Consider the following 13,088-nt stretch of genomic DNA (forward strand, 5'->3'; position numbering starts at 1 on the left):
CGTTGATATAAATATCGGTATATATAAATATCGGAGGATCCGGATCGGGGTTGCCCTCACATTACTGTAACACGAACAAGCTATAGTGTCGACGTTTGTGAGCGACACCTCAAACCCTGCTTTATTGAGCGAAGTTTTAAGACAGGTAAAGGTAATTGAGATTCCCCGGGATGTTACGCAACTCACGAAGGATACCATCTCAATGCTGTTTATGAAACCCCTGCCTCTCAAGAGAAAGGATCACTTGTACGAGCAAAAACAGTCAGCAGGGAGACCTGCAGAGAAAGAAAAAAAGCGCACTGATCCTGAAGCATCAGTGGAGCCAGCTGAAGAATACAGCGGTGGTGGATCGTGTGACGCGAGCCTGCCCCTGGAATGCAGAAAGCTGCATGCCACCGCCACTGGGGACAAATGTCGATATTTCTGATGTTGAGCAATTAACATTCGCATAGTGCCACTCAAGCGAGGACGAATCTCCGGAGGCAATCTACGCAAATCGGCGAGTTCTGTTCCATCGCAGTGATACAGGTGAAGCTGCCATGAATGCTGCTGTGTGCATTCGAGGAAACAAAGTCAAGGAGATAGCTGTAAAGTCGACAGAAGAGGTAATTAATTTTCTACAGGACACTGCGAAACTCAGCTTGTGTCCTGGCAGCGGATTGAAGCCTATTACCAAGACCTTTCCCTCTTACAATGGGCGTTACTTAATTTGCGACGAACTGTACCAATATTTTTGATGCAGCTTGCATATAGCCTGCAAATACTTGCGAAAGTTAACTCAGAACGCCCTGTCAAGAAGAAGAAAAAAAAATAAGAAACAGACTTCTAAGTCTCGAGCAGTTTGTCGTACGATGGACAAGGCGGCAAAGCTGGTAAAAGCTCTAGGTGAAATGAAAAATGAAAAGGAACACCTTTCAAGGACAGAGTTTCAAAAAAATGTTTGTGCCCTTCCTCTCAACTAACAGCTGACTGTTAAAATATGTTTCAGAGGTTGCAAAACACAAGTCAACAAAAGTGATGGCATACTCTGATGAGTGGCTACTAGGCTTCCTAAGCACCAAAGAATGCCTATCAGCAGTTTGCCTGAAGCGCGGTGCGAGTTGAAGGGCTCGGGTTCCCATCTTGCGTGCTTTAATTGTGCATGCATCCGAAAGTTTCTAGTTCTACATACGTGTTATAACTTAGCTAAACGTCCGAAGAAGTTAATATGAAACTATAGCGTGAATGAAAACGCCGGCGACAGCGCTCTATTGCTTGCACACATGGTCCTTGGAGCCTAGAATGTGCGTCTAGTACAGTCCTCCATGCAAGCGCAATCGTTTGCACAAAATCCTCAGAAGTCTTCATTACAATACAGCACGGCGGTAGCTTCAGCAGTATAATAGCTAGGGTATAAAAAGCAGCTTCGTTTCTACATCGGCTCAGGGGCATGCGCGCAAAACTTCGCTCACGAAAAAAAAAAAAAAAATCGTATCCTTGGTTATGCCAACAACTCGGCTGCGAATTCAATATTACGACTAAACTGAAATCAAAGACTAAAGAGCGGCATCGCATGTACAAGGCACCTGACAATGAGCATATGCAGCGAATGCATTTCGAAGCGCACGGGCGCGCGCGTCGTCTGCTCCGCCGGCAGTGGCACTCCGCTTCACCGCAGCGCCACCGCAGCGATCATTCAGCGGCAGCCCCCGCCGCGGCCGGCGGACGACAGACTAGCAATATTTCTAGGGACCCTAGTGCTACGCAACTGACGCAACTGCTGCGACTGCCTACCTCCTTGACTACTGTGCGTTCGAAAACGACCAAAGCGTCCGAAGTTGTGCTGAAGTTCAGTACCAAAATAGAAAGTCATGGCGCTGACCCAGCGGGTTGTCTCATGGAGTGATGCCGCAGAAAACGCCCATTGTGGTAAGTATCGTCCGCACACGCCTACGACGTATCATTTTTCGACGCTCTTGAGAAAAAGAGCCCAAGCTTTGAATGAACTGCTGCATGTTGAAAAGCTCTGCCCTAACTATGCCCTAACCATAGTCTGTATTCGAGGTCTTCATTTGTTAGTGGTTCGCAAGCGTCGCCTCTCAGACAATGAATTCGAAATCTGGAAGTATCAATTTGACAAGGGAAGAGACATATGCCCCTGTTTGTTTTCGAGCTACAAAGGCAGTCAAAGCGAGGCTTACTGCTTGCCTACGTGTGCAGTCTTGCCTGTGATAAGTTTGCTCGCATCACTGCAGCTGGTACGTAACTTTGCAACCTAATCAAATAAATGCTTACAGTGTGAAAAGAGGCCGCAGGTACACATTGTGTCACTACTGCCATGCGTGAACGCTTGATTGCACGTGAGTGCGGCCTTAATTTAACAGTGCAACGTTTTGAAAGCTGCTGGAAATCAAAAGTGCAAGTCAAAAGTTTCGTCTCTGGCGAATAGCCACATTAAAATGCTACTTCTGTATTCCCCCCCCCCCCTTTTTTTTTTTCTGCCATGTAAAACGACTTTTTTTACGAATTTTTTTTTACGAATTTTTTTTTCCGAGTTTAATTGCTGTAGCTAACTGGCTAGCATGTATGTTCTCTAAATATAGCATCTACAGCCATTTACTTGCTTTGTTAAATTGTAGTATTGACAGTTTATCTTCGAGTCTTCAATCTGACTGCAGCACATTTGTGCAGAGTAGCATCACATTCGAAGTAGACGGTACTGGTCATAAATGAAAATTTTATTATGAGAGACAACAAACTATATATTTTTTCTAATTTCAGGATATCGCAATAGTTCCCATGTTATGGGAAAATAAAAGAAGCATAATTAGGTTATTTCTTATGGAAGACTTTTCAATATTCTTTAGTTCTGGTCAAACTGGTTGTAGCCAAAAACCTGCTGTGCAGATTATGGTATTTATATTGTTATTGGAAGTATGCTATCGTGATATACCTAAGTGGTTGGTAGTTGTTTGTGAATAGTGGTCAAGGAACTCTTTTTACCAAAATAAAACTTTCATAGTTAACACAACAAAGCGCAATGACAAAGTATGCAGGTCGAAGTAGCATTTGGCGAGCCTGTTAGTCAGAACAGAAAAACTAAGAAATATTTCCAAAATTCTGTATTCATGGTCAATTTGCAAAGCCTGGGGGGCGAACTACGGGACTCGCTCTAAAGTTATAGAGCGTGACATCAAATGACGACGCCGTGACGCCTCGGCGAGACGTCAACGCGTGACGAAAATCTGAATCAATGATCGCCAGGGTGCGGTTTATTCGCAAGTCAAGGAGCCGTTTGCTAACTTTTTTATAGATATAGCATGTGAATAAATTAACTAAAGCTTTATTTTTTCATGAAGCCGCATTTCAAGGGCAACGTCATCACAGAAATCATGAAGCAGCTACAGTTTTGCAATTAAACGCTCTCGTGGGTACCTTCTTTTGCCGCGAGGGCGTGCTGGCAGAGGTAAACAAACCGTAAAAATGGCGCTTTTCAGTAAAACCAATCCACATTGAATTATTAAAATTCAAAGTGTTTGTTTACCTGTATTTCAAGCAATGCCTTGTTTATGCTTGTGCAGGTGCTCTCTCCCATGCTTCTGCTGGCTGCCAGCCCAAGGTAAAGTGGTCTCGCTCCCAAGTATGCAGTTTTGTACTCATCATCATCATCAGCCTGATTATACCCACTGCAGGGCGAAGGTCTCTCCCATATTTCTCCACTTAACCCGGTTCTGTGCTATCTGCATCCACTTGACCCCTGCGAACTTCTTAATCTCATCCGCCCACCTAACTTTCTGCCGCCCCCTGCTACGCTTTCCTTCCTTTGGAATCCAATTTGTTACCCTCAGCGACCATCGGTTATCCTCTCTTCGCACTACATGTCCTGCCCATGTCCATTTCTTCTTCTTAATTTCTACTAGAATGTCGGTAACTTGAGTTATTTCTCTGACCTTCTATGCATTTCTCTGACTATTGTGCATTTTTCTCGGGTCATAGGGATGAATAATGGAGTTTTTCCCAAGTAATATGTTGTGAATCTGCATTGCTTTCTCATCCGAGGTTGCTCTCAACCTTCATTCGTTGTCGCCAACATTTGCTCGACTAATGATTCAATAGTAGATCTGGTTTGTTGGCATCTTTGCATTAGGGGTTGAGCAAATTAGGTGTTACACTGATAATGCATCCGCGGATACTGCTGGCATGTTGTCTTAGGTTAGACGGTGCCAGCACGACTAATAATTTCTTCTCTGATGTGAGCTCACACTGCAACTGGCTTCCTTGCTACACAAGGAAGCCAGGTTCCAGTTTTTTCTTGCATTCCATGCTAACCTCGTGTATAGAACACTTCGTACGGATAGGAAAAATGTTGCATGGTATGTGTAAAACATGGCCTAGTAGTTAGGTCACCCGTGTGGGTTGTGGAAGGTGGATGTTTCGAAGCTCTCTGAAGGACACCCACTGGTAGAATCAGGTACAAAAAGCCCCCATCTAGGCAACCGGCTTTCTTCGGGACAGTGCGCTTAGGTGAAGCTCTGTTAACCCCGCTGCACTTTGTGTGGCAAAGTCAGTTTTGAGTGACCGCTCAGTCTGCAAAGCTGGTTGTTAGCAGTCTTGATTCCCACACTGAACCTTTGCAGGAGGGTTTGCACAGTAAAGGCATTCGCAGCCTCACACCAGCAGGACAGAGACAAAACCCTTTCAGTTACCATTGGTAAATATAGTAATGGTAATCAGGACTGCCCCTGCAGAGCGAAGGATTTCGATACTCAGTTTCAAACATTAGGTGCAGTACTGCAGAGGCTACGCAAGTAGTTCGCAACAAAAAATGGAGAAATTACTCGCTCCGTGGTGGTTTCATGGTGCAGAACTGAAAGGCACAAAACTGTCTAGCTTCCCAGTGGGCACCTAAAATGTGCTCAGAAGAGTTAGCTAAAGGAGAAATGAGCCACTCTTGAGCACGGTGAGCTTTTCCTCCAATACATTTCCTGCTTACATTTACTCTCCATGAAGAGATCAGCAATGGACTAAACAGATTCTAGTCATTTTGCCGGAAATCTAAATTTTTTTTAAGCTAATGACGAATGCCTTGTATTGAGCCTGTATGGAAATCATTTGTTTTTTGTGCACCACAGGCAACACACTATTCTTGGTCACGGACACAGGCTACTTAAACAGGAGCGCTAGTTTTCATAACGTTGCACCTAATGTATGAAACGAAGTTTAGCTAGGCCTGGTCCCGTAATCATACTGCGACGGGTCGCTACATACACCATGGCTCTTTTTTCTGCCTTTAGAGTAGAGGATATGGAAATTAAGCACTCCCTTCTTTTTTTTTCCCCCATGCAACAGAGTGTAGTCAGTTTGCTGTTATTGGTTTCTTCTTGTATCGCATATTGTAGTATATTGTCATATACGACAACAGCAAATTGTCAGCATTGATTATTAATGCGAAAGCATTACTAGGCTATGTTGGCAAGGTCGCATGTACAGGACGTGTCCGCAGCCGTTGTCGTTCTTAGAAGAGTTAGGATGAAATGAATCATTTTGAATCGTAGAGGATGATGTCAACATACTGCAGTGGTGGAATTAAGTGAATAGGTTAGTTAATTACACCCAAAGATGTAAAAGTAAAATCGATCACGTGTTGAAGTAGCTATATGATAAATGTCAACATCCAAGGGATGTGAAGCCCCGCCAATTCTCAGAATTTTTTAAAGCTTTTATCTGCACACAACTGCGAACATTTAATGTTAGAAAGTGAAGAAAAAAATTTTTTTCTTATTAGGAGTAAATTGCTTGGTGCTTCTAGTTAGAAGTAGCTTCAGTAAATGGCATCAGCTACATTGGCACCAATGTGTGCTTTTGGAGAGAGCACCATCTTGTGATCAAATAGTTTGGCGGAATGACACTAATGAACAATCTGTCCTTGTATCCCTCCGTTCATTGCAAAGAAAACCATTTGCAGGTTATAGAGGGCGCACTGTTGAAAAGCGTTCATTATTCTGAGTAGTTTCTTACCTGCAAGAAAGCAGTATGCTGTTGCAGCAAAGTGGCTTATCCTGCTTTATATTTACTGACCGTAAAAGCTGTCTTTAGATTGATGTGGCGATTAAGGCTGTTTTTGCTATTTGTGAGCGAAATGTAACCAAATTTGGCATAGTTATGTAGATTCTTAGCTGTTGTTTGCAGATTTGAATTTAAATTAGGGTACCTGGTACAGCTGTTGAGTACTTACGATTAACATCTTCTTAAACTTATCCCTGGGGTGATAAATAATCGGTTTAAAGTGCGCACGTTTGGCAGTTGAACATTTTTGCAGTGGTCTGTTATGTACAGTGAAATGTTTTTTGATACGGACATATTTAGAAACAAAGGTTACAACTTATGGAGAGTTGACGACTGTTTTTCAAAAGTCAATTTCAAGAATATTATAGGCATAATCGTTAAAGGCCTTACTGCACTCTTCAGTTTCCTTAGAGTCAAAGCAAACAGGATCTTTCTGTAGCTGGTTTTGAAATGCTGCAACGATGAGTAATAGCAATAGCCTGAAAAGAGATGAGAAAATCAGCTCCAAAGGTTTTTTTCTCCGTGTTTGCCAGGTATGGTTGCCTCACATATTTGGGATCTTGATCAGAAGAATAAGGCTTTGTAGCTGATAGAAGCTTTGTTCGTTTTCTCTCCACTTAATGGTAATACTAAGATAGGTTGTGTTCTGTCATCTGAAGTCCATTGAATTGACGTGCTGGGGCCATCACAAGTACGACTTATTCATAAATATGACCACTGTTCAATTAAAAAAGATATATTTTAAATATTTACCGTAAGCATTTTATTAACGTTTCGGCACGATGCAGGTAAAGAGCAGAGAGTTAAGAAAATAGATGAAGTGAGGGTTGGAAGATGCCTCTGAATTGGTAATTTAATTTGTCTTGCCACCCTCAATGCGACAGTAGCACTGTAACCACAATGGGAATACATCTGCAAGGCTCAAGTTTCAGATTCTGGACTTGTAAAACTTTACATTAAAGCTGTCGTTTGGCTTCAGATAACTTCATTTCCTCAAGAGTAGAGGCTTAATGCCGATGCCCGAGCAGGAGCTGTTTTGGGAGGTTAAACCTCATTAACCAAACCAGATTTAAGTGCTGGCCACAGAAAATGCAGAACAGTGTTCTGGTGCTTTTTTCGTAGCCTGTGGTGTAACCATGATAGCATTGCAAGGTCACATTCATTCTTGTTCAGTTCCATGACAGTGCAGGCATTGACAAAGCGTCCTATCAAAGGGTGCTACCATGCATTTCATGGGCTGTTGATCCCCTGTGAGCATGCAAAAAAGGCTTTTTGAAGTTTGGGTGGTAAGATTAACAGGTTTGCGCTCTGGTCGCTTTAGTGAGAACACAAACGCCACTTGATTGTTGAACAGCTCAGATGAGGATCTGTGGCCAATGTAGAACTAAGCATGTTTGTTTCAAAGAGGTGCTTCTGTTCATACTTTGGGACGTCACTTGACTGGGTGATTGATTGATGCCACTCACCTTCAATTATTGGTAGGTATGGCTGGAAGAATCCGAAACCTTAGTATGTGAAGCATGAACCACACAGCAGCTATGTAATAACATTTCAACATATGTAGATGACCTAGCCTTGCTGGAGCAGGTTGAAATACAAGCACTGTGCAGGTTTTGAAATTTTGAAGTTTAGTTGAAACCTATGTTTTGTACCAAACTGGCCACAAACTGTAATTTAACTTAAGGCTGGCCAGAGAGTCAGTTTAGCAAATAAGACTCGTTGAGTTGGCTCATTCATGCAGTTGTCTTTCAGCATTCCTTCAATTCGGCTCAGACACCTCTAACCAGTGCCCATTTTTGTCCATGATGATTCTGAAGCTGGCTGATTGGGCACTTTCTGCGCAGGTACGTCCTGAAAATATCATCAAGGAAGACTTTGTCGACGCAAGTTCTGGCTTGAGCATGGACGACCTGTGCAGTTATTTGAAGGACAGTGATCACTTGTACACAATCAGTTGCACAACAAAGTCCAGCCCCATGCTTGGGTAAGTGTGCACTGTAGCCTTCTGTTATTTTGTGGATTTCGGAGATTTACTGCTCGAAAGTATTTTTTCTGTGGTTGTGGGGGGCTGCTCAAGCTTTTGCTTATGTGATATGTATTGGGTTTTGAAAGAAGGATCCATCAGCAGGTTTCCCAGATTCTTTCTAAACCCATTCTCCTCGTTAATCTTTCATCTATCCTGCCAGTGTCAGTCTAAAACTTCGCAGTATGTTGACCTAAGACCGGACTTGGCTCAAGGCTTGTATTTTTTACACATAACTTGTCAGCCTCATGCTGTTCAGAGCAAGTTTTACTTTCTGTTCTTGCTGTAACTTTTAAAAAGTACAAACAGTCTTGGGTGCCTCAGGGCCTTCGGCATTTTTCAAAAATTATCCCCACCGTGACTGCCAAGTGAAGAAGCCAACATGGTGGTTTTCTTCTCTCCTTGTTCCAGCAGAGAAGCGATGATGGAAGGCGGTTGCAGCGCAGACAGGATTGCAGAGAGGGTAGTGAATGGTCGCCGCGACATCCTTCTACTCAACTGGTGTGCGCTTGCCGCAGTCGATCTTTTGACCGTCTGTCATGGCTGTGCTCTAAATGCCACCATTGATTGTTATCTTATGAGCTCACCACCTTATCACAAGTTCTGCCAAGAAGAACTTGTTACGTTTCGTTGATTCTTGTGAGCAGACCATTCATTGCGACACTACTTTGTCATCCGAGACTTCGTTTGTCAGTATTTTGCTCTCTATGGCTGAAATTCTGATTTTTCGACGGAGTCTCGTTTTGTATAGTTTTTGTTCATAATAAACATCAGCAATTTCGTTGCAAGTGGCTTAGCACGAACTGTTCTAACCTGGCAAAGCCTTCAAATGCCGGTGAATAATATAGTTCCTTAGCAGAATTTTTCCTCTACGCGCATTCTAATTAAATAAACAATTGGAAGGTGTCAGAACTGATTGGAGCCAACTCAAATTCAACTGGTTCCAACTGTGTTTTGCCTGCTTCCGCTTGAGTTTTCATATTTGGTTGCTGCGAGGGGACTGAGATGCATTTGCTCGAGTGCTTGTTATTCACTAAATAAAATGTGAATACCTTTTCCAAATGGGTGCAGCATTTGTCGTCCTGTTTTGTTTACTATAATTCTTGGTGTATAAGGCACAGCTTCTTTTTGTCTCAATTTTCAATTTTGTATTTTTAACAGTAATGATACATATGAGGGGTGATCAGAAAGGTATGCAATCCATGTATAAATAAAACTGCCAGTTCTTTGAAACATTTTTGTCATCATAACCTTATGTAATGCCCCGAAGGGTACAGATTTTTATTTATTGTTTTCAGCAGTTGTTTGCATGTGGCCTTATCTTTGATTGCTGCGCATTGGGATGATTTTGTGCTCATGTGTTTATGCTCAGTGTCTCGAAATGGTGCTTTATCATTTGCTTTGCTGTGCTAGATGCGCCGAGATTAGTCTGTAATGGTAGAAGCACAACAGTTTCTGTGTTCCAGGCTTTCCCAGTATCCTTTCTGGACGGTATATCTAGATCTTTCTGCGCTGATTGTAAATTGAGTACTGCCACATGCAGCGGGCATGTTTGCTGCTATGTCCTCCGCTGAGTTTTTTAGTTCTTTATTGGGCACAAGTGAGCCTAATAAAGAGTTCATTTCAGTGCTGTTGCACGTTTCTTATTTTTTGTGCTTATGGCCTTGCCACTACCACGTGACATCTGGTGAAGGTGCTGGATATCGATCCCAGTCAGGGTTCGTAACGGTCTGTGAAACCCTTGAAAACCCCGGAATTAAAAAATAGCATTTTTAAGGCCTTGAAAACCCTTAATTATTTTGAAGTCCTTAAGGGGGGATGCGGGGCTAAAATAGCGATTTTAAAAGAAAAAACGTGTTTTTTATTTTTTGCTATTTTGGATCCTGCATTTATCAAAGAAGCTTCTCACCAATTTTGGTAGTCATCAGCGCCGTAGAAAATAATACAATGAATTTTTTTCACGAGGTGGTGGAGCGCGTTCGCTGCCGAAAGCTCCTATGAACGCTGCTTTCAACGCGCGGCTACAAAGCCGGCAAGAGTGGAACGCCACATTAGAAAGTCTGTTTTTCGCACTTTCTAGCCAAACATGACCTGCTATAGAGAGTACAGTGCACAACTAAAAAAACAAAAACAAAAACGGAAAGCCTTATTTTGGGCCGGGCAATTGCGGATTGGCTGGAAACCCGAAACTGAAGCTTGGATTGGCCGAAACAAGACAAGTGACCTTCGAGCGCTGTTTTTGCGCCAAAAGTAGCCTGGCTAACCAGACTGCTTTAGTAAGTCTATGAATAGTAAGAATATGGAACCCAGATAAAGAGGTACGCCCAGCAGGCAACAATGGAGAGCGTTTCACGAGCGCAGACAAGGGCGCTGGACAGCTGTAAAGCTGAAAAAAAAAGAAGGCGACTCGAAGCAATCGCCACAGAGCAGCGTCGAGTTGAAGAGGAGGGCCCTATGTATGCAGCAGGGCACTTTGATTAATTATTTTTGGTCCGAAAATTAAACAGCATGTTCCGAAATGTTTGAACTCATTTTTCTAAGTTCGCACTTTTTGCGAAAACACAACCTTAGGAAAACTATCATTTCCAAACTCTTTCGCTATAAGCGGCTTTCAAGGTGGTTTCTGGACTATATTTTTGTCGGGAACAAGATAAGGCACTTTTTAGATCACTAATTACTCTCCAAGTTAAAAAAATTTGAGATATCTGACATACAATGACAACAAAAAAAAATGAAGTTTGTTTTCCAAATGCAGAAATTTTTACAAAAATGCCGTAAAAAGCCCGCAATTCTCCTTATCCTGCACGATGAACTATCTAGAAGGTATTCAATCACAAAAAATTAGTATATCTTCATTGTTTTTGAAATGATAGTTTTCCTAAGCTGACACACTTCTTTGTTCAGTATAGCAGATACAAGTTATTACCTATTTGTGCTAGGGCAATGAAATTTAAAATATATTCTAATAAGAGAAAGGTAAGCCACTCCAGAAAATTTTGTGAAAATTGGTACAGCCGTTCAAAAGTTGACCCTTTAGCCTAGCATCCCCCCTTAAATAATCCTTGAATTTCTTCGATAGGCTTTCGTTCAGCCGGTTTTTAGCGGATGCCTCTTGAACGACTGGCAACTACGTACTCGAGCCTACCAAAGCATCCAATCCAATTCGTTTCTGTAGCCACAACGCAGTAGCGTTGTGAGCTAGAATGGGGTAGTGCGCTCATGGGGGCTCTTTCCCTGACGCAGTGTATGTTATGTGCACAAGGTGGCGCCACCGGAGACTTCAATGTAGATTGAAGCGCTCTTCTGGTTGAGGGGTTGCGTTCGTGCGACTGCGGCCTTCTCACTTTAGAAAAACGCAGCGTCTTCGTGCACACTTTTTAGATTTGCGTGTGGCAGCTATGCAGAGGTTGGATATATTAGCAAGTTGTGCTACTACTGGTGTTATACGATAAGCTAAGAGGTTTCTAACTGCAAACGCGTGTCCGATTTCCCTCCGACGTCCTTGGCGAAAAGTGAATTAAGGCGCTTGTATGAAAATGACTGCGGCGCTCGATAGCCCCATTTTCTGACGTTTGTGATTCACGGCCGCAATAATAAAGAGTACAGAGACACGTAGGTTTGCGCAGGTAACGTGTAAAGCTGTATTCGTATTCCTAATAGGCCGCAGCTGTCAGCATCTTTTTGTCGCACCTGCCTTCTGGATTGTGAATTTACTGTCGACGCTGTTTATGGAAGAAAGGTGCATAAAAATTGCCACAAGTCATTATTGAACACATCTTAAAAGCTTGCAGTTGTGCATCCTCCGTCCATTATCAGCAGTTTAATATCTGAGAATTTTCAGATAACTGCACAATTGCGAATTAGCTGTATTCGTGTAGACAGTGTTCTGATCGATAGAGAAGGACCTGACAGGAGCTCTAGGAGTGTGAAAACAAGCATTTAGTAGGCATCTCGGGTTGATGAACGGCGGCTCCACTGCTTCCTTGACGAAAAGTACACCCGTGTTAATATTAACTGAGAGAGGCGAGGCGTATATATGTTTTAAACATCCGATTTCTCGCTGCGTCTTTTACTACTCCGAGTACATCATTTTATTTGCTGCCCGAATACAGTTCATGGCATGAAAAAAAAAAAAAGAAAAAAGCTCAGTGAACATATATTTTTGAGAACGAATGTATACAGCGTAAATTTAAGACGACACAAGAAACAAAAGGAGAGCACATGCTTACATGGTATCCTTTTATTTCTTGTGTTGTCTTCTTTGCGCCGTATACAGTGTTTCTCGAAAATATGTTCACGGAGTGTTTTTCTTTCGTGCCATTAACTGCATTACGAACACACAAAAGAAAAGGACACAACATGTGTCGTGTCCGTTTTTTGTTTTCTTGTGTTGTCATCTTTGCGCCGTGTACAGTAGTTTTCAAGTCATGATTTATCGCCCCACAGGCCATCATATTTTCGAGCTTGCTCAACAAGCAGTAAAGCTGAACTGACAATAGCTGAGTCTCCATTGTCGCGGAATTAAGTTTGTGACGAGTAAGCTGTTTGCTCCAGGCGACGCCGGGTTAGCAGGCTTGTACAAGCTTCGCAATTCAATTTCATTAGACTCTATTTTGCATAGTTATAGCAGCGCGTAGCCGGACAAGGACAAAGACGGAAGAACACGTGAGACGCAGAGGCGCTGAACTGCAACTTTATTTTTGGAAATCAGCCAACCATGTCATATATATACATATATATACGCGCTGCTATAACTATGGAAAACCAACTAGCCCGACAGCTTGTCCTCTTCAAGTCTATTTTGCAACATGCCTGTGAAATATTAGCCTATAATCACTTCAGCTATAATATGCTGGCTGTAGTCAACAGATATACCAGCGCATTATTGACGCTTAGTAATGCATTGAATAAAGTTATTTCCTAACTACTGGTCCTCCTTTTTGTTCACATTCGTATTTGGCTTTGTGCTTCTCCTTGATGCAGCATGTCGACAATCCGGCTAGCTGGCCCTGCTTGCACG

General features: G+C 42.6%; 1 protein-coding gene and 1 long non-coding RNA gene across 5 annotated transcripts in view; one reads left to right on the plus strand and one right to left on the minus strand.

The window, feature by feature from the left end:
• The window catches only part of LOC146171003 (uncharacterized), a 359,551-nt gene that overhangs the window by 152,182 nt on the left and 194,281 nt on the right, over positions 1-13,088 (minus strand). The window lies entirely within an intron of this gene.
• LOC146171006 (uncharacterized) lies at positions 1,765-9,694 on the plus strand. 3 transcript variants are annotated; one of them, XM_084586658.1, is made up of 4 exons: positions 1,765-1,908; positions 3,561-3,619; positions 7,890-8,029; positions 8,480-9,694. In XM_084586658.1, exons 1-4 carry the CDS (start codon positions 1,851-1,853, stop codon positions 8,700-8,702), a joined length of 480 nt encoding a protein of 159 aa, XP_084442784.1. In that variant the 5' UTR covers positions 1,765-1,850; the 3' UTR covers positions 8,703-9,694. The 3 variants fall into 3 exon arrangements, with proteins under 3 accessions (XP_084442784.1, XP_084442785.1, XP_084442786.1); XM_084586659.1 differs by having other exon boundaries at positions 8,483-9,694; XM_084586660.1 differs by having other exon boundaries at positions 3,561-3,598.

This window comes from Amblyomma maculatum, unplaced genomic scaffold (assembly GCF_055883805.1).
Source record: "Amblyomma maculatum isolate TAMU_Amacu unplaced genomic scaffold, ASM5588380v1 scaffold_24, whole genome shotgun sequence".
NCBI lineage: Eukaryota > Metazoa > Arthropoda > Arachnida > Ixodida > Ixodidae > Amblyomma > Amblyomma maculatum.